Here is a 21,161-nt window from a genome sequence, read left to right as displayed (position 1 = left end):
CATGTTTTCAACCGTGTAGAGTGTGCAAAATGTCACTCTAAAGGGAAATCTGGCAAGCAGCAACAAAACCGTCACCGGTCTTACAGTGGTGAGGAGGAAGAGGAAATATGCAAAAACAATAAGAAATGTGAAAAACTGTTATTTGTATAAGCATGATACTACATTATCATACCTTTTCTTACATTTGCATTGAATATATATGCACGTATTGACATAACTTGAAAATTTCATAGGGTTGTCTATATATACGGTTTCACAACTTAAAAGAAAACTATAAAACCTACATATGCATTTATATATATAAGGTTATTTGAGAGCTTGGCACTATTTTATGCGGATGCACACCTTGAGCCGCATATAAAAGAACGACAGTCAGAGTAAACTTAGTATACTAATATGGTTCAATATCACGTTTATTAGTGCCTCTACAATACTGGGGGCAAGAATGCTGACTTCAAGAGGTAAGTTTCATCTTACTTACCCCCAAATGGTAGTACCTCATTTTCCTTTCTAATTTTTATTTTATTTTATATTTTGATTCTTTTTTACGTTTATCTTTTTCTTATTTTTATTTTAACTTGGGAGAGCAGTCATTTTCCGACAACTGTCTGCAGGCAATGAAGGGTGATATAGATGTTGGACGTTTTGGGCTTGAGCACCCACACCTCTCTCTCCTAATTTCTAATCTTCTTATGTGAGACTAGCGAATTAGAGGTTATACAGATAGACAGTTTATCCCCACAGTAATGTGGGTCCTACTTCCGTAGTCACCTCCAAACCTAGGATACATTTTGTAATCCCACGTTGTAGCTTGTACCCTGGGATCTGTTTTTTTTCTTTTAATGCAGTGTATTTTGTTTAATTTTAATGTGTTTTGTTTTGGCTTAAAAATTTATAGTTATAATATATACATATACAGATAGATAGATATAAATAGTAGCTAACATTCATTGCATGTGCATGCATGCATGAAGCTTATGAGCTTACAAATTCCAGTCCATACACTATTTCAATATAGTACGTTAAGCCCTCTAATCAAGTGTTTACAGATTTCACGTATAGCTAAATGATATAAATAGAGTATATATATATATGTCTGGCATAACACGTTGTATGTTGATCACCATGCGCCAGTCGTGGCCCGGCATGGCCAAGCGCGTTAAGGCGTGCGACTCGTAATCCGAGGATCGCGGGTTCGCCCCCGCGTCGCGCCAAAACATGCTCGCCCTCCCAGCCGTGGGGGCGATATAATGTTACGGTCAATCCCACTATTCGTTGGTAAAAGAGTAGCCCAAGAGTTGGCGGTTGGTGGTGATGACTAGCTGCCTTCCCTCTAGTCTTACACTGCTAAATTAGGGACGGCTAGCACAGATAGCCCTCGAGTAGCTTTGTGCGAAATTCCAAAACAAACAAAGTGCCAGTCGTGCATACAGTACTAGTATCAATGATAACATTGTGGCAATTATATTAGAAGCAATAGCTATTCAGTCTGCTTGAAGCAAATACCTTGGAAAAACCTTGAAGATTGTCATTATTTCCCGAGAAAATATCATACACTAACCACGTATTTTATTGGAATAAACTGTTTCAAATAGGACAGTATTGCTATTATACAAACTTACGTCCTGATGGACATAAAAAGAAATAAAAAACAAGATTATTAGCAATTGTTAATTTAAAAATGGAGAACATGGATCATTAAAATATTACCTAAACAAGATAGATAATAGAAAATAAAAATAGAATCGCAAAAAGTAAAGAAACAAGCTTAGTGTTTGAGATATTTTGTTAACATTATTTTCTGAAGCTACAAGTATTTATTTTGACACCATGTTTAAAACCTGAAGTATATGGGAGAGTGAAAATAATGATTTGTAGCTTGAGAGAATAATATCGGCACTATGTCTTAAGACATTATAATGTTTGTTAACTCTTTTTCAATTACATTTTCACTTTAAGCTACCTATCTTGTTTCTGTTTTTTCAAGGTCTCTATTCTTCCTTTTTTAAACTAACAACATTTAGTAATCTTATATTAATATAACTCCACGTGTATTTATATAAATGTTCCCACATTTCAACACATCGTTTCATTCACAAAGATTCTCATATTTTTAAGCAATGACACCAGAAGTGCACAAACGACTTCAGTAACTGATCAAGAAAACACACACAACATATATATACAACAAATCACACAGAACACTTATGGCAAAAATTAAAACAAAACTAGAACAAAAAAAAAGGTACGATGGTAATAAAGTCTAGAAAATATTAATTTGACACAACGTTTTGGATCGAAAGCCATCGTCGGGTGATGTTTGTTATAGTCGAATGTATAGAGCACATCAGAATATCACCAAAAGGAATTACAAGAGAAGAAAGTAAGAAACACTGTTCGGAGTGTGATGTAACAATACCGGCGAATCAGATGTAAAGAAATCATTCAAGTAAGAAGAATCAGAAGGAAAAGTTGTAAAAAATACACAGCTGATATACAAGGGATAATAATAATAATAATAGTGGAAAAAGTAATAAAATGTCAAAAGTAAAGTTACAAACAAAGAAAATTTCTCTTTTAAATCGTGTGCAAAGCCACATCGGGCGCTCTGCTGTGTCAACTGAGGGGAATCGAACCCCTAATTTTAGCGTTGTTCATCGCTTTCACGTAAATAACGGTCTGTTGATGTAGATTCTAGAGTGATAAGTTCTATTTACCGTTCGAAAATTGTCTTGAGACTGGTAAGTTAACATTATGATTTAACATATGTCGTCTGTGTAGTTAAATGTGTCACATAAGTCACAAATAATGTAATATATAACGGATCCGGTAAATAGGGAGAATTATTTCTTATTTGAAAATTTTTTATGAAAATGTCATTAAATTCGATTATCAATGTATAAAAAGTTACATGTGTGTTTTTCTTATAGCAAAGCCACATCGGGCTATCTGCTCAGCCCACCGAGGGGAATCGAACCTCTGATTTTAGCGTTAAAAAGTTCCATACTAAGGTCGGTTGCAGCTGAAAGATATAGGAGAAGTGTGAATTCAACATGAACAAGGGTATCCCGAAGGTGTTGGTTGTGTATAAAAGCAATATCAGTATTGAGAAGACACATCTTAGTGATAAAGAATATTTAAAGTAAGCTTATTACTACGTTTCGTGTTCTTACCAGGTTTATGATTAGCTTTGAATCCCCTTTCGTGGGATTCGTTTAGAGAGAAAAAAGAGTCAATCATATTTTCACTTTGAGATGAAATCATCTTCGTCACCACAAATGCGACGTAGACGCAAAAATCTGTGAGTAAGGACCTGAACACAAAGTGGAGATGAAGGATATGTGTGTGAGAGGAAGAAAAATCAATTAAGAATGAAAGTTAATATGTTTATATTGAATAGTAGTGGCCAAGTTTCGTTTGTTATTTACAATAATGATTTTTGTCAATAAATGACAAGCAGCTGGTTTAAATGCGGCAGGTGAAGTTTTAAAACGCGTTACTGCTGAAACAGAGTTAATAAAGTTGTCAAATTCAGTTATATTAACAATAATGTACTGAAAATATGTACAGGAGTAGAGAAGGGTCAATCCTGGATTGGTTTCATAACAACGTACATATTTTATTTTTTTTATAAATGGCGTCATTAAACTTTAATAAAGTCACATTTGCTGTAGGATCGGTAAGTTGTAAAAATGTGTCACTGGAGGGTACGAATGTGTATCTCATCTGTCAAAGGAGAACTTGAGACCGTATAATGAATAATACATAATGAATAAGTGCATAAAAAGATGTTATGTTATCTGAAGATCAAAACAAAGGTTTTTTTATAGAGACATTAAACTGGCATATGTTGTGTCTCTAGCATAAGAAGATAAATTTTGTACGATGGAACAAAAAATGTTGTTAGTACAATCTGTGGGTATATTGACAACATGTGTACGATTTGTTGACAACATGTGTACTATTTGTTGAGAACGTGTTTTATTTGTTGACAACATGTATAATATTTGTTAACAACATGTATACAATTTGTTGACAACGTGTGTACGATTTGTTGACAACATGTGTACTATTTGTTGAGAACGTGTTTTATTTGTTGACAACATGTGTAATATTTGTTAACAACATGTATACAATTTGTTGACAACGTGTGTACTATTTGTTGACAACATCTATACTATTTATTGACAACATGTGTACTATTTGTTAAAAACATGTGTACTATTTCTTGAGGCCTGGCATGGCCTAGCGCGTTAAGGCGTGCGCTTCGTAATCTGAGGGTCGCGAGTTCGCGCCCGAGTCGCGCCAAATATGCTCGCCCTCCCAGCCGTGGGGGCGTTATAATGTGACGGTCAATCCCACTATTCGTTGGTAAAAGAGTAGCCCAAGAGTTGGCGGTGGGTGGTGATGACTAGCTGCCTTCCCTCTAGTCTTACACTGCTAAATTAGGGACGGCTAGCACAGATAGCCCTCGAGTAGCTTTGTGCGAAATTCCAAAACAAACAAACAAACTATTTGTTGACAACATGTGTATTATTTGTTAACAACATGTGTACTATTTGTTGACAACATGTATACTATTTGTTCGTAATATAACTGAATTTTACAACTTTACTAAGTCTTTTTAACTCCTTTAAACTTCACTAAGTAGATTTCTACTTCCCTCTCATTTCTTCAGGATAGCCCAGAAAAGGAAAAAAAAAAGTCACGAATTTCTTCAGACTTAGCAATATAAAATTGGTCACTACCACTACTGTTCATTACAAGCATACAGACTCTCGTTCTTACTTTGTTTGTTACTTTGAAATCCATTCCCGACCTCTAGTAACCTGACTTTTAAGAATATCACTTGTCTTTATGCATTTATTCCCGGTTTAAGTTGTCTTTGTCTTTTCATTTGTTTGTCTAGAAGTGGTCAAAAGTTAGATGACCATGGTATGTCGTTGGCTGACACATAAAATAAGAAGGTTAAAAATCATTTACCTTTTCCACTTTGAACATGAACATATTAGCTAGAAATTGAGGTATTTTTCTTTTGTTTTCATTGAAGTGTGCTTGTGGTATAGGAGTTAGTTTGGTAGAATCCTTGTCTTTAAGTACTTGTTTGGAGCTAAGAGAGAAGAGACAAGCTCAAGTCTCTTTTTTACAGTATAGTTATTCAAATGTATTTATAAACATACTTTTCATTGTCTCGAAACATGTGCTTCTAATTCTCCCCTTTCTCGGTTTTTCATCATACGTGCACCGCCATTGTTTTTTCGTCTCATCTTCATAAGTTACTCAAAACTTATTTTAATTTTCGAATTTTCTGCTGTTACTCGTGCATATAATACACACTTTTTATTTCAGTAGTCTTTGCCAAAATGAAAGTGAAAGGGCATTATTTTCAGAATAGTATCAAGTTATTTTTTCATTAGCAGTCACAATAAATATCAACATTCCTATGAAGTCTCGCTCTGCTACAGCTAACTTAGCTGCATCACACGCTGGTATTTTCCTACAAACTATTGTTTTGATATTCTGGAGTGTCCAAGAAAACGCTTGACCATTTTTCGATGGCGCTTACTTTTTCTCATGGAAATTGTGACTGAAGTACATGAACAAAATGAATCTTCATGTAATTGTTTTATTTTATTTTACTATGATATTTTATAAATGGTATGTTTTATATAGCATTTTGTGAACCTGGGACCAGCTAATACAGTTTACCTACAGAATGTATCGCAAACATAATCTTTCTTTGCCCTCGACAGTTTAACTTCGTTGAGCTACTATTTGAACCATTAGACGTATAAACCTTCCACTAAAGAGTATACTTATGTTATAACTTCCATGATTTTCAAAGGTAAATTTGTCCTACCATTTCTTCATTTATTGGTCGTTTAAAATAATAGTTTTCTATTATTTTTGGTTTTTATGTGCTTGATATTAACAGTAAAGGGTCTACTTGTACAAAACAATTGTTATTAAAATACAAAGTACAAGAAATAAACTACATGTTACAACTGCAATATATTCGATTAATTATAAACTGAATCTAAATACTAACCATGCTTTCGATCATGAAAACACTTGGAAAAAACATTATATGAAAAAGTTCTATTTCCATGTACAAAGCATTCATGGTTTCGACAAATAATAAACAATGTTTACCAAATAAAGTCTTTGGTTTAAAAGAAATATATAAAAAACCAAGCACAGCCTGATATGCGATGTGGTTCGCTAGCTTGCTTTCACTCAGCCACAAATTGCAAATCATGAAAACCTTCGTGCTGCTTTTCCAGACCAATTATCGGCCTCCATGGGTGCAACAACTCACGATTAATCGTTAACTGATGAATACAAGACCCGGCCGGTAGTGTTGGAGTCCAGAACAAAACAGGCTGTGTCGTAACCAAACTGCATATAAACCTTGTCTCGGCGCTAAACAGTTTCGTAGGAAGATTAAACGGTACAGAAAAATCCACCCGCTTGCGTGCTAGCCTAAGGCACTAAGATAACAGCTCAGCCCCCACAGTTTGCCCTTTCGTTTTTTAAACCACCAGGTCAGTGGCTTACAGGGGCAAAAGGTAGGTGGGTAATCAAGTCATAGAGTGCTTCCAGACAAATGTCATTAATAAAAGTACTACCATGGTGTTTTCCTACTAAGGTACTTGCTTACTTACATATCCTCTAGCCTTAGCCACAGACAAAGGTCAAGTAATATCACCTTAAATTCTCCAGTTTCATTGACTTGTTAATACTTAAATATTTGTATAATTATTGTATTGACAGTGTAACTGAATTTACACAACTCTGTACTCTGTTATATTCGCTCTGAGCTACATATGTAATAAAATAAGTTTAAACACCAAACAATATCAAAATTGTTTATTAGTAACAATTAAAGTGGCTTTGTCTGGCTTAAAGTATTTACTGTTTAAACCTCCAAAAGATTCATTTTCTTTTGTTCCTTTGAAATGAAAAAAAATTATAATTGACGTTTTCAGTTATTTTGAAACGGAATTGAGCATACTTTGTCTAGTATATCAGATTAAAAAACGAAAGTATAGGCTTAGACAGTGATGATTACTGTGAATGTACGTTGGTAGTGTTTTATGTTAACATCCCCCACTAGCACAACAGTGTGTCTGCAGAATTATAGTGCTGGAATCCAGGTTTCAATACCGTGGTGGGCAGAGCACAAACAGCCTGTTGTGTTTAATTACAAAGAAACAGTATAACATAAATTCTAAACATATATTTTCCGATATATTTTTACTAAATACTTCCGTAATCAACTTTAAAAAAAAATGAACTTGGCCATTATGAGCTAGTTGTCTTCAAGAGCTGTCTACCAGTCACAAAACATTCGTTTACTTTTAAGTAGGAACAAGTCCAGTGGTAGTATACGGGGATAATGAAGGTGCATTATTCATTCCTGAAACGAAAATTACTATGATGGAGAAAGTAAACCTTTCGTTGTATTTGCGAATATGCCGATTTTATGATACAAACACCATTTGTTCTAGAAATAGGACTTAAGTTTATGTTCTACATTAGAAGCCCTGTCTTCTGTAATTTCAACAAAGCAGAAAATACTCCCAAAACATTAGAAAGCGGTTAAGTGCACATGCATTTTTAAATGTGTGTGTTGCGATAACGACATCTAATATGTACTTAGAGCCATCATTCAACATTGTTGGTAATAGAACTGATGGTTTTTTCCTAATTGTTCTTATACGAATAAGTAAACTAACTGGCAGTATATATCTCAAACATTTTTTTAAGTTACAACTTATACAACAAAGTGTTTATATATCTGTTCTTCTGGCAAAACACTTAACGAAGATGGTCGTTTCTAACTCGATTAAGTCAAACGACTAAGAAAGGTGTTTACTTGAAGAATATGACAATATTAGACAGAATCTTTTTCATTTCACAGAAAGAATGGCATAAATATGAAAACATAATTATTTCGTTAATACATAACGTAGTTTAGATATCGTGCCATTGATAATTCCAAGATGTAATAATCCTTGGAGCTTGCTTGTTTGAGGTTGGACGTAAAAGTCATTGGTGCCTATAACGTACAAACTTTTTAAACAACCGGTCTGAAACCCCATGCTCCACCCTGTCTTCAGACAGCTTTTTACTAGTGACAACATTAATTGTAATATGCTAATTGCTAATTGTTGTTTGGTTGTATTTTGAATTTTTGATTTTGTATATAAGCCCATATAAGGACTCTGTGCAAACCAAGCCATTGTTTCAAGTGTTTTACGAAATTGTAAAATTCTAAGAAATTTACGTAAGAATAATGTTAAAAACAGGATGTCTAGTGGTTAGGGAGCTCGACTTTAATCTGCCAGTCACGAGTTCGAATCCTCATCCACAAACATGCTTGCCCTTTATGGTTGCTGTCAAGACTACCAACCCGAGTAAAAAAAAATCCTTGGCTAATAAATACTCACCGACTGGTAGATCCCAAAGCTAGATGAGACTAAGAAATCAGGAAAGCAGCTCTGTTCATTACTCAAACCATTTCATTAATGCGGTAAAAGTCTCATGATGAATCAAGAAGCTTCTATGTTTTTAGTTTTTATTGTTGTTTATATTACGGGGATGTTATGAGCCGTAAGTAACACTATCATAGTTAAAGAAAACTTTATCAGGAAACGAAAATATAACTTAAACAGGATATAAAATAGAAAAAAAAAATGTAAATTTTAAATTAATAATTTTAGATATTTATTCAATTATGTATTATATGACCTTTTAAGTAACTTATTTTAGGTTTTAAGGATAAATTTAAGGGCGATATGTTACTTTTGTAAAGATACTAAGTTATATTTTTATAGTTACTGAATTCTTTACAGATACTATAAGAAACTGAGTAGTGGTCACTTAACAATTTAATCATGTCCTTCTTATATATATATGTATATATATATACACATACACAACTTAAAACAAAAATAAAGTATAATCGGAACAGTTAGCAGCTCAGGAATCTTAGTCTGTTATCGTGGGTTTAAATACTCGTCACTGAATATGTTCGTTCTTTTTGTCGAAGAAGAATTATATGTTATAGTTAATCCCACTATTCGTTGGTAAAGAGTAGTCGAAGGGTTTGAGATGGGTGATGTTGACTGTCTTCCTTTCCTCCTGTCCATCACTACTAAATTAGGGAAGGCTAGCGAAGATAAATCTTGAAAAGATTTCCTCCAAATGCAAAATAAACAAAAGCGTAAAGTTCGTAATTTATCATTTGACAGACATAGTGTTTAGTCATTCAGTTTATAATATTTCACTTTAGTATGAAGTATGGTGACCACGAGCAGCAAAACCAGATTAACATTGATGAAACAAGCTTAACAACCAGAGCAGCAAAACCAGATTAACATTGATGAAACAAGCTTCAGATCACGATATTTGTTATCTCTTGACTACTCATATAGAAGACAATTAGTGTTGAAAAGGTCTTCAATTATCGTCGAATACCCCTCTGAGAGAAATTAGAGATATTGACTTTGAGTTAATCTCAACCACTCGCCTGAAAGAAAAACAACAGAGTCTAATAAGGTCAATAAAGATCTATTACCACTCATTTGGTAGAAAATAAGTGTTAATAAGTTCTCAGTTAACATAAAACACTTCTGTGGAAGAAAATCAGTCTTAATACGGTTCTTAGTTCACATTAACTACTCCTATGGAAGAAAATCGTTGTTAATACGTTCTCAGTTAACAACAACCACTCCTGGTGAAGAAAATCGTTGTTAATACGTTCTTAGTTAACAACAACCACTCCTGGTGAAGAAAATCGTTGTTAATACGTTCTTAGTTAACAACAACCACTCCTGGTGAAGAAAATCGTTGTTAATACAATCATATAGTTCATTCGTTATGAATGAAATACATTCCACTGGGCATCTGGCACACAAGGCAACATTGTGAAGCCTTTTCTTACATCTATACGCTGACAAAATTTCCTGGTGTGGCTGTGAACATCTACATCATTTTCAAAACCTACACCCTCTATCTCTCCCTCTCTACACACATATACATAATTGCATTATATAGGCCACTGTATATACATGATATTGGCTGAACGACCATTCATTTCAGTTTCAGATCAGATGACTAATCTTTAGATAATTGATTTCCGTAACAATGAAATGAGGTGTGATTAACATTATTTTCTTATAGAGTGAATATCACATAAGGTCCTAAAACATAACTATATAAGATGTCAGGACTAAATATTTTTTGTCTTTAAATTTCACATGCCTTAAATTATTATATATTTAGCGGCTGAGGTAACATATTTTGTTAGCAATAATCTCTATCACTCCTAAGTATTGATGAGAAACAATATTTGTACCATTTACAAGCAGCTGAATACTATACGTCCAAGAACTTGCAGTCTGTATTGTACATATTACTGTGTGATATTAATCAAAATGGCTTACATCACAAAGTCACCTCTTTGAGTGTACTCGAAAAAATGGTTGGAGACATTTGTTAAAGTCATTATTTTAATCAACGCTACAAAAGTTTTTAAATTGACTGTTTTATTTTAATTTCATAAAAGCATTTATATTAAGTGTTAAAAATTGAGGCGTTTTCCAAAACAAATAATTAATCACATTTTTTACTATATAATCGAGAATGGATGATATAATGTCCGAAATTATGACTAATTACTTGTTTTAAAGAACTATTGGCAATAAGAGTTCGAAATTACCTGCATATAACTCTTACTTATTTATGAATAAGCAATTTTATATTTGTTATATGTGTCGATAACGTCATTACAGGATTTTATTTTCAATCGTGATCTGAGGTGTAGTAAAAAAAATTAGTTATTCAACGTAGAAATAAAACTACGAGATTCGAAGTTTAAAATTTAGATAATGATTTTGAAGGTAAGTCTTCATGTTTTAAAATAAGCTTAGTTGCTATTTTCTACTGTTATAATAACGAGAAACATAAAATCTCATATTCTCATTGGCTCATGTACCAATAGAAAAATATGATACAACTGGAATTCCTAAAACTTACTTAGATTTGGAGAATGTTGCTTTGATAATAGTGTTAGTCTTTTTAAAAGATGAAGTGGTTTGGCTTTTGATATATGGAATGAGCTTCTCCTTTTTAGGAATGAAGACAAAAAATGATATTTAGGAGACAGAAACTTTATGAGTTACAGTCAAGGCCTTCAAGGCTAGAAAGTAATTAACTCTCAAATGTTACAAAACATTTGATAAGAGAGATGATGTCAATGAGAAATTGTGTACTGAAATAATTATGGAAAGCTTTAAATTTAGACACACTGCTAAGGATTGTGTAGAGTTAACCAGATAATAAAAAAAGCTTTTTTTTTTAAGTGGTTCAAGATCGTTTTCTTTAACAATTGGTCAGAAATCCAACTATAAAGATGTTAACCATTAATAAGAGTAAGATTGAAAGAGTTAAAGTTGCGGAACATTTGGGAAATAATTGCCATTACATAATTAGATATGATGCTTTTCTGTGTGTCGCAATGAGTAAAAATTAAAATTTGTCTCCTAATTTTCAGGAAGCTAATTTTGAGGCCATCAGATAATCTTTATCATTAGTGAATTGAGATAATGAATTAAAAATTGGTGTGAAATAGAATTGGGAATTTATTTAAACATCATCCTTAACATTTGTATTTTTACAACAGGCAGTTGTCGTCCATTCTAATTTACTCTATCTAAATAATCTATCAAAGAAATTTATTTTAATTAAAGATAGACATGTTCCCAAAAAGAGGGAAGATTAAACCTAACTGGTTACTTGAGGCATAAAGATGAAAATCAAGGGTTAATGACATAAGCTTGAAAGGTTTCAATTCGTAGATAGAATGGAAGGTTTAAAGAACTACAGGAAAGTTAATAAGCTGGTTAAGAGATAATCAGGAAATCCAAAAGAGCTTATTTGAAATGGCTGGCTAATAATGTTAAACCTAATAAGTAAGCAAAATGTTAAAAAGTTGTCGATGACAAAGTATTTGTTCAAAATTACGAAATGTCTGAACTTTCAAGACAAGAGAAGGTTTTAAAAATATTTTTTACTCTGAGCACTATGAGGAAAATTTTGTCATTTATCTGAATCATACAGCTATGAAATTCGTATTAGTAAAAAGAACCATTGATAGATTAAAACTAGCTAAAACACCAAGATCAAAAAACGTTTTCCTCAGATTTTTAAACGTGTTAAAAAATCAGATATGTGAACCTCCCTGTTGCATGTTTGGTAGATACGTTGATGGACAGTAGATAGGTGCCTGAGAATTGCAAATGTTACTGGTATTTTTCAAAGAAATAATACAAAATATGCTGGAAATTATTTTAATCTCTCTTACCTAACGGGAATAACTCAATAGAGTTTGACAAAAAAGGTTTGTAAACTTCCTTAGTGAAACATAATATCACAATAAAATCAATATGAATTAACTTAAGCTTAATCTTCCCTTAATAATCTGTTATTTTTTAAAGAATATTACATGCTATATTGGTGATAAAAGGGCGTGAACCTAGAGTACTTTATCTGTGATGACGAGAAAACCTACTTGTAGAGAAAATTATATGTGTAAAAAAGGGCTGGTATGACTAGAGAAAGCACTATGTAAAGGAGCAAACAACGTTTCGACCTTCTTCGGTCGTTGTCAGGTTCACAAAGAAAGAAAGAGGTAACTGACCGATAGCTGACCACATGTTTGAAGGCGGTTGTGTAATTGAGTGTAGGAATGTAGAGGGCGTGCTTTGATGTTGGATTATATTTATTGATATAGGTATAAATGTCTTCCTTTGTATTGGTTTATTTTGAGCTTGAGTTGTTGTATAAGTAAGGCTTCTTTAATTTTGCGTTTGTTTATGTTTGTTTCTTTATTTAGTATCTGGGTGTTTTCTATGGTTATGTTGTGTTTATTTGACTTGCAGTGTTCGAAAACCTGTGAAGGTGACTTTTTGTGTTCTGTGAATCTGGTTACCATTTTTCTACTTGTTTCTCTAATATAGAAGTTGTGGCAGTTTTCACATTGTATTTTATAAATAATGTTGGTGTTGTGTTTGTCAGTGTAGTTTTTACGTGGTATAGACCTTAGGTTTCTGCCTGTTTTTTGAATAAATTTGGTTTTAACTGGAATGTCATATTTTACTACTACATTTTGCCAAACATTGGTTATTTTCTGCTGATACCAGGAATATATGGTATGCAGCAGTATATGGTTTCGTAAATCGTGGGGTATATTTACTTTTGTTAATTGATTTTGCTTTTTGTCTAGGTGTGTGCGTATAATGTTTTCTACGGTTTGTGGAGAAAACTTATTGATGTTGATGAAGTATTGTTTTATTTTGTCTAATTCGTCGTTAATTTTATCTGGTGAGCAGAATTTTATGGCTGTGTTTATTTGGTTTCTTAGTATGTTGAGTTTTTGTTTTGTTTCATGTGCTGAGTCCCAAGGAATGTATAGTCCAGTATGGGTGATTTTTCGATGGATTCCTGTTTTAACTTGTGTATCGGTTCTTGTAATTTTGAGGTTAAGAAATAATATTTGATTGTTTTCTTCCTGTTCACATGTGAAATTAATGTTGGGATGCATAGAGTGATCGAAAAAATTAAGTGTCTGTTCTGTAGATGTGAATCCCGCAATCATGTACATATCTGTACCAGTATAGTTGTGGATGTAATGCTCTGTTAATTGCTTGTGTTTCAACTTGTGTCATAAATATATTGGCTAGAACTGGTGATATTGGGTTACCCATGCTTAAGCCATTTGTTTGTATATAGTTGTGGTTGTTGAATTTTATGAGTGTTGCTAATTGGTTGCTATGAATGTCCATTGATGGGTTAGGGTCTCGGATATAGAGTTCTAAGGCTATCTTGCAGGTTTTCAGTGGTTGGGACTTCTGTAAAGAGGAATATAACATCGAAACTGGGCACTAATGCTTTATGATTAAATTGATTATGGTTAGATTTGAAATAAAAAGAGTATTTGATGAATGAGCTGGCTGATGTTACATATTTGGAGAATGCCCATGGTATGTATTTTCCAAGATTGTAATTAAACGATTCAACTATGGACATTACTGGTCGTAACGGACAATATGGTTTATGAGGTTTGGGGCATCCCGTATATTTGTGGTGTGTGTGAGTCTGTCTTGTGTAGGTAGGAATAAAGTGTTTGTGAAATTGTGTTGGCTTTTTTCATTTTTAGTTATATTTTGTTTAGTTGCGTTTCGTGTGTTTTTGTTGGATTTAAATCGGTTTAAATTTGTTTGTGTCTGATAAGATGTTCTTCATTTTTTGGATGTATTCATTAGTATTCATTTTGACTGTAGCGTTTCCTTTATCTGTTTTTAGAATTTTAATGTTTTTGTCTTGTTTTAGGTTTTTAATTGAATTAATGTCTCTTTTTTGTAAAGTTGTTTTTTTAGTTTCCTGCTTTGTGAAATTATGATGATGGTTTTGTGAGGAAATTCTTTGAAAAAATCGTTTAAGATGTTTTTAGATGTTTCTGGAAAGTATAATTTTTTTAATTTTTTCTGGGAAGTTTGGCTGTTGGATATCAATAAAATTGTCGAAGTTGCCTCTTTCTGTTGGTTGTTTTCGGTTGTTTTCTTGCTTTTGATTTCTGTGGAAAGTATCACAAGTCTCCTGACTAAGTCTTCTAAACATGTTTTAATTTCTAAAGTTGGAATGTATCTAGGTGGTATTGTGAAGTTGAGTCCTTTGTTAAGTAGATGTATCTCGTCTATGTTTAATTGTCGGTCGGATCTGTTAATTATGAGGTTATACAACGGTTTGTCGTGTTGGTGTCTTTTCTGTTGTTTGCATCTTAGTTTCTCTAGTGTTTTGTTGTGGCAGATCTTTTTGTCCCTGTCATTTCTAGTGTTGATTTGGTTTATGTTTCTTTGTATAAGTCCGTAAATCTCTGGTTTAATGCAGCATGCCAGTTGATGGTCTAGGTTCATTTTTTGTTTTTGTAAGTCATGTAGTTCTTTGTATTTCGTGTTCAATATGGCTTCAAGTAGTTTTCAAAAAAGCTTTTGATAAGGTATTACACAAAACATTCAATAAGAAAATCACATTGTGGGAAGTAGATTGGTGATGAAAGACTATTTACTTATGTTAAATGATGATGAATTATAGAAAGCAGAAAAATATATATCATTAATAGAGTCCATTTAAGTTTAACCCTTTAATTATTACTAGTGAAATTTTCTGAGAGCGATACTTTACCTTTACTTTTCTTGTTTATGTTAATAGTATTTATTATGCATAATCACTAAAGTAGTAAAGTTCGTTAATGAAATTGAGCTTGGTATTTCCACCTGTAATTAGCTTATTGAAGTATTACAGAATAGCTTTGATCAAGTGATAATTTAGACAAATGAACATTAATTATAGAAAGCGCAAGATAATGCATTTGGGTTATCGTAATTTGATCACACTTTTAATACAGATTGAAACCAACTTAATAGCGTGACTAAAGAAAAGGTCCTGCATAGAAATAAATAAGGCATATAAGCCACCAAAGCAGTAATCTATTGCGAGTAGAAAAGCTATTGTAATTGTGGCTGTATTCATAGACATGCTGATAAAAACTGAATAAAAGGTAACTATAAATCATTATTTAGGTCTCACTTGGAACACAGTACACATTTTGTGTCTCCTTATTTAAGAAAGTGTGTCGACCTACTGGAAAGGGTTCAAAGAAGGACATCTGAAAATGTACCAGAAATGGTAGGTTTACCCTATGAATTCTCATTTTCTCTTAAATAAGAAGTAACAGGTGATCCTATTGCAATTTACAAGAATATCAAGGAATCACTAGAATAAAAGCCACTTATTATTTTGTGTTATATTCTAAAGACAAAAGGTACGAGAAAAAGTAAAACTTTTTCTCGGTCGTGGTTTTGCATGGACAACCTTGACAAAATGCTCCTTTGTTGCCATATCTTATGTTACACTCATCTACATTAACTATTAACTCTAATATATCTAATGAGATTTTTTCATGTGAACTTTATTAGTACTGGTAAAATTGTACCATTACAATGACAATGTTTATATTATTTGTCTAAAAGAGAATTCAAGTTACATAGGTTTACTTCTAGTGGAGGTAGTATAAGGTGTGGTTTGTCTTCAAACGTTCATTATGTGGGTGTAATTACTCGTCCACGTTTTACACATCACTAAGATAGAAATTCATTCAACAAATACACTTCTATACTGACCCTGTTTACTTTAGTTTGAATGACACCAGCTTCTAAAGCAAATACGGAAATATTTTTTTACATGCAGGCAGCAGTGTTGCTTCACATATCTCTACAGTAAGAAGTATTCAGAAATAATCTGTGTTTTAAGTAGAAGAATTACATGTTATAGTAATTTATTATTTGAAGTAAGGGTTTCAAATTTGTTTTTGCAATTTACTTAAACTATTTTATCTATATCCGATTAGCAGTTGTTTTCTCCGTTTGGTTCCCATATTTCGAAATTCTATTCATGTATTGAAAATTCACTTTCCAACATTATATATTGTATATAATGCTGTACACCATGAAAGTTATTAAGTGTTTATGTTTAAAGACAAAGTTTAAAGATTTTCTTGGTTAGTAGAAAGTTCACTTTTTGCAAATTACAAATGCTCGTGAAACGAGCCTGTTTTCGTTACTTTATATATATATACATATATATGAGAAGATCAAAGTGACATATTTGTTACCTTCAATTAGTTTGGAAAAGCGTTGTATGAAATGTTAAAAATACTATACTTATTCGTTGATTAATGTTTTCCGTTTATAACATTAACACAGTTATTTTTAACAAATAAGAATGGGAAAAAAGCTTTGTCGTTTGTGTTATATAGTAAATACTGCAGTTAAAAATATTTCTGGAAATCATTGAAATTCTCTCAAAATACCTGCACGTTACATCCTCTATTCTCTGTATGCAATTTATAAAACCACAGTTGACAATAATGACTTATATATATATAACGGGCTTCACATTTTACGTTGGAAATCTTAGTTTGGTGTTTTCTTTGTTCTTAGAAAACCTTGGCACGATACTTGAACATTAACAACCTTGCGTGCAACTAGCAACCCCATAGAAACTATGATTCGTGGCTGGAATACAAATTTCCCTATGACACAGAGAGATTCATACCTCCATCACCTCTCCTTCGTTTTCACCCCTGTACACATCAACACTGCAAATTAAAATTCCATATACATATTGTAATGACATTATGGACTTTTAAGTAATGCCACGCCTCCTTCAGCCAGGAAGATTACATACTATTATAACAATAGTTTATTGGTAACCTCAGCCGTATCTAGTGAAATCTTTGGTGTCATCACGTATCTGACAGCTGTCTTCTGGTCAAGGTCATAGACGAGTCGTGGGTGGTTTTGGTGACGACGTTATGACTATTTAAATACCTACGTGCAGACGAATCCACATTAGGTAACTGATTTTTTTTAACTTTTAGTGGAAATACTCTAGCAGTTAAATAAAAACTATATCTCCTAAATTATTCTTTCATTTTAAAATAGCGAATAAGAAATGTTTTATACACTTAATAACTTTTCATCTTTAAATATCTCTGTGTTTTTAGATTGGAACTTATCTATATTTAATACTGTATTCTAAAGACGGCTTGTATGGGTATTAAAGCTTTCATTAAAGTACTTCACAATAGCAAAAGCATGTTATTTAAAAACAAACTTTATCGTTTATTTAATATATATTTCAACACCTTAACTATTTTCCTATGATAAATGTTTCAGTTTATGTTATCGGCTTCAAGACTTTTTCTTTGTTTGATGCTAAGCACAAAGTGTCATGATGAACTGTCTGTTCTCTATAAATCGTTGGTATCGAAATCCGATTTTAACGTTATTAATCACCAGATTTTCTTTTGAGCCACTGAGAGGGAAAGAGAAGTGTTTAAATAAATTCACTGAGATCTTATGAAATATTTTCGGATATCTTAAGTTGACAGTAGCCTGAACTTAAAACAAACAGGTTTTCACAAATAGATCTTCGACCTGCAACTTTACACGTAAGAAACTTGTTTGGAGGTAAAAATTCTCAACGGTTCATAAAATGAAAAGAAAAAAGATTAATTCATCTGGATCAGATGAAATGATCCATTAAGTATGAAAAGGTTGTACTGCCTTCTGCCAAGTAATAATATGCAATATTCGAATTTGTCTTTATTTATTTAAAAAATAAAATCCCCTCTGCAAATTAATTTATGTTATAAGGATATACGGTCTAATTTGTACATTTCTAACTGTATTTAAAATACCTTGGTAAATATATTTTATCCATGTTCTATAATTTTTGTGTATAAAAACGTCATTGTTTATCATTGTTTAGCCGTGCAGTTTCACAAAACTGTGAGCGGCAAATTGCATACCTTGCTCTGCCTTAGGTGAAACCTCGGCAGGTACAGAGAAAGTCTGATTTGCTGACAATGAGCAAAATCTCTGTGAGTATTTCCAGTGGCGTTCATTTTCTTAGAAAATTGTAAAACAGAGGAAGTGGATTGGAAGAGAGGAGGTGTAGCATTCGAATCAAGAAACTTGGCAGAAATGGCAAAGCACTTGCGTCGCTTCTTGTTCAGAACAGTCCATTTGTCAATAGAGATTTGGTCAGGATTTCTACTGTCTAGATTTGATACATTTAATGCATGAAATTCAATTATAATCTTGAATTTTACTCTACTTCTATATCAAGAAGTAAGAAATATCCTAAAAATATTTTAATTATCAAATACTTCTTTAATTTAGGGTTAAGCACTTATCCTAATCGTGATAAAAAATTAAATGGTGTGAATTAAGAAAAAACAAGAAACTTAACCAGTAACAATATCCTTATTCTCCACATTGTGGTTAGATGTGTTATTACACTATTTTTAACCAGTAACAATATCCTTATTCTCCACATTGTGGTTAGATGTGTTATTACACTATTTTTTGTTTCTTATGGGAAATAAGCCAAATTGTTGAAACCCTTATTTACAATTTTTGACTTGTATAATTTGCCGTGGAAGAGCTTAATATAGAGTTGGTTTGCTATTGGGCTACTAAGTTACTATACCAACTGTGATTTGGATCGGTCAGCCTCTTTAGATATGCATTCAAAGACAGGTAGAAAAGTTTCCTTGATATTAGATAGTTCCTGCACCAATGTGCGAATAGCACATATGTGAGGCGCTTGTATCCCAACTTTATACTCAGCAGAGCTGGATAACAGGGCCAGGGCATAAAACTTGATATGTAATTAAGGTTTACTCTAAAAATTGTAATCTCTCGCACACAAATTTGAAAACATCTTTAAGAAAGAGAGAGACCAAAAGCTGCGTTTTTCCATTGTTTGGTTTAAGAAAACCAGAATCACGACTAGCTGTTTGGAACAACACCAAGTCAATATTTAAAATGTCTACAGTTATGTGGCAGTAATAAGTGGTTAGTTTTCTTTATTCATACGTCAGGACTGTCCAGCGTTTTAACTATACATAAACTTCAGGATATTTATTTACTTTGTAACGTACTGGACTAATGAGGTATAAATTTATTTGCAACTTTAGTTCTCAGCTGGTAATGGTATTTTTTATTGTGATCAAAAAGATATTCTACGATGAATTAAAAACTGTACAGTAACTGAAACCCAAGTGCTAAATGTAGCTTGAAAGCTAGAAAATCTCAAGCTATATTCATAAGAAGTAAAAATCTATGTGGAAATAAACACTACATCAAAACCCAACATTTTGGCAAACTTTATAATCACTATAATTAACACTTAAATGTTTATATTAGGAACTTAAAGCGTCTTCTAGGTTAGCTTAAAATTTTAATATTTTAACATATTTTGAGCACCTAAGAATTGTGATATGTACTGTCGTTCCGATTTAGTTCTTTGATAATTCTTAGTGTATTACTAGTATTCTACAAACTAATAAAAATGTGAAACCGATTTTCACTAAAAGCTAAGTAGAAGCCTGAGCATTCTCTTTACATTTCTTAAACAGTTTATTACTAAACTGGAGTTGGAGTGCTGAACTTCTTTATCAACAATAAAGACTAAATTTTATAACGATCTATAAATATTAGTTTCAATTTTCTATTGTTTTTATTCATGTTTTATTTATCTTTACTGTTATATCAGTTGTCCTTGTTTCAAATCATTTGTTCAAGGACCTTTAGCCTAAACATTTGACACTTATATTAAACTGACCTTCAAATTTTCGTCACGTGAACTTAATCAGCCAAAATTTAAATTTGTAATATTCTTAAATTAGCAAAGTTTAACGTTCATTAAATATCTTACTGTTCTTTGAATGAAAACAAAATGCATAAAAAAATCCTACTTTTATGCTTTTCATCTCCAGTCGGTTTACTCGATGGAAACTTGAGACACATGTACGTTAACTACCACTTCTTGGATACCCTCTTATTTCTAACGCTATTTTTTCTTTAGGATTTTTTCTTCTTTTGTCAGAATCTCACTTTCAAATTAATTCTTACACGTGATCACTCAAATGGTTGTTACCATTAAAATAATATGCAGACTTCAAAATATGGAAAGTGGTGTTTAAACTAGTACGTTAATTTAGCACATGAAACAACTCAGTTGTGAGACCCATTCCAGAGCAATAAGAACTCTTTTGTAGTTGCTAAGGTGTGCATGACACAGAAGTTCTGACGTGATTCTTAACCGACCAAATTCTTATGTCTACGAAAAAAAAATAATAAAGACAAAATCTTTCACTCTTACTTATCGTCGGCTGTTTAGACTTAAAGAATCTGCCCTTTATTGCGCAGGTTTCGCCACAGGCGGTTCTCACGGCAGCAATCTTTCCGTTTTTTTAACGTCTTATCTGTGGGTGGGGAGTTGACCGAATGACCCAAGTATGCCTTAGCTACGTTCTATCAGCCCCACCGGAAGATCAGCCACCACCTTGCATCCTTCGCACGTGCATTATGGACTGTGGGAAGTCCACCTATTCGTGCTCGTTTTTCCAGGGATCGCGACCTTAATGGAATTCTTTTCCACCCCCATCCCTTAGTACCTTGCTGCGAATACTGTCACTACCTTTGGAAAGTTTAAGTAATTTCTATGTGATGATAATAAAAGTA

General features: G+C 32.7%; 1 protein-coding gene across 2 annotated transcripts in view; it reads right to left on the bottom strand.

Annotated features, from left to right (window-relative positions):
• The window catches only part of LOC143235438 (protein spaetzle 3-like), a 36,316-nt gene extending 15,536 nt beyond the window's left edge, over positions 1-20,780 (bottom strand). Inside the window, exon 1 of one of the 2 annotated variants that reach the window (XM_076473599.1) lies at positions 20,393-20,780. In XM_076473599.1, coding sequence (XP_076329714.1) covers positions 20,393-20,407 — 15 coding nt within the window. In that variant the 5' untranslated portion in view covers positions 20,408-20,780. The remainder of the gene's footprint in view (positions 1-20,392) is intronic. The other variant, XM_076473600.1, reaches the window with a different exon arrangement.
• Between the last annotated feature and the right edge of the window lie 381 nt (positions 20,781-21,161).

This window comes from Tachypleus tridentatus, chromosome 12 (genome assembly GCF_004210375.1).
Source record: "Tachypleus tridentatus isolate NWPU-2018 chromosome 12, ASM421037v1, whole genome shotgun sequence".
Classification (NCBI taxonomy): Eukaryota; Metazoa; Arthropoda; class Merostomata; order Xiphosura; family Limulidae; genus Tachypleus; species Tachypleus tridentatus.
Note: the sequence above shows the minus strand (reverse complement) of the source record. Positions and strands in the feature narration are given on the sequence as shown.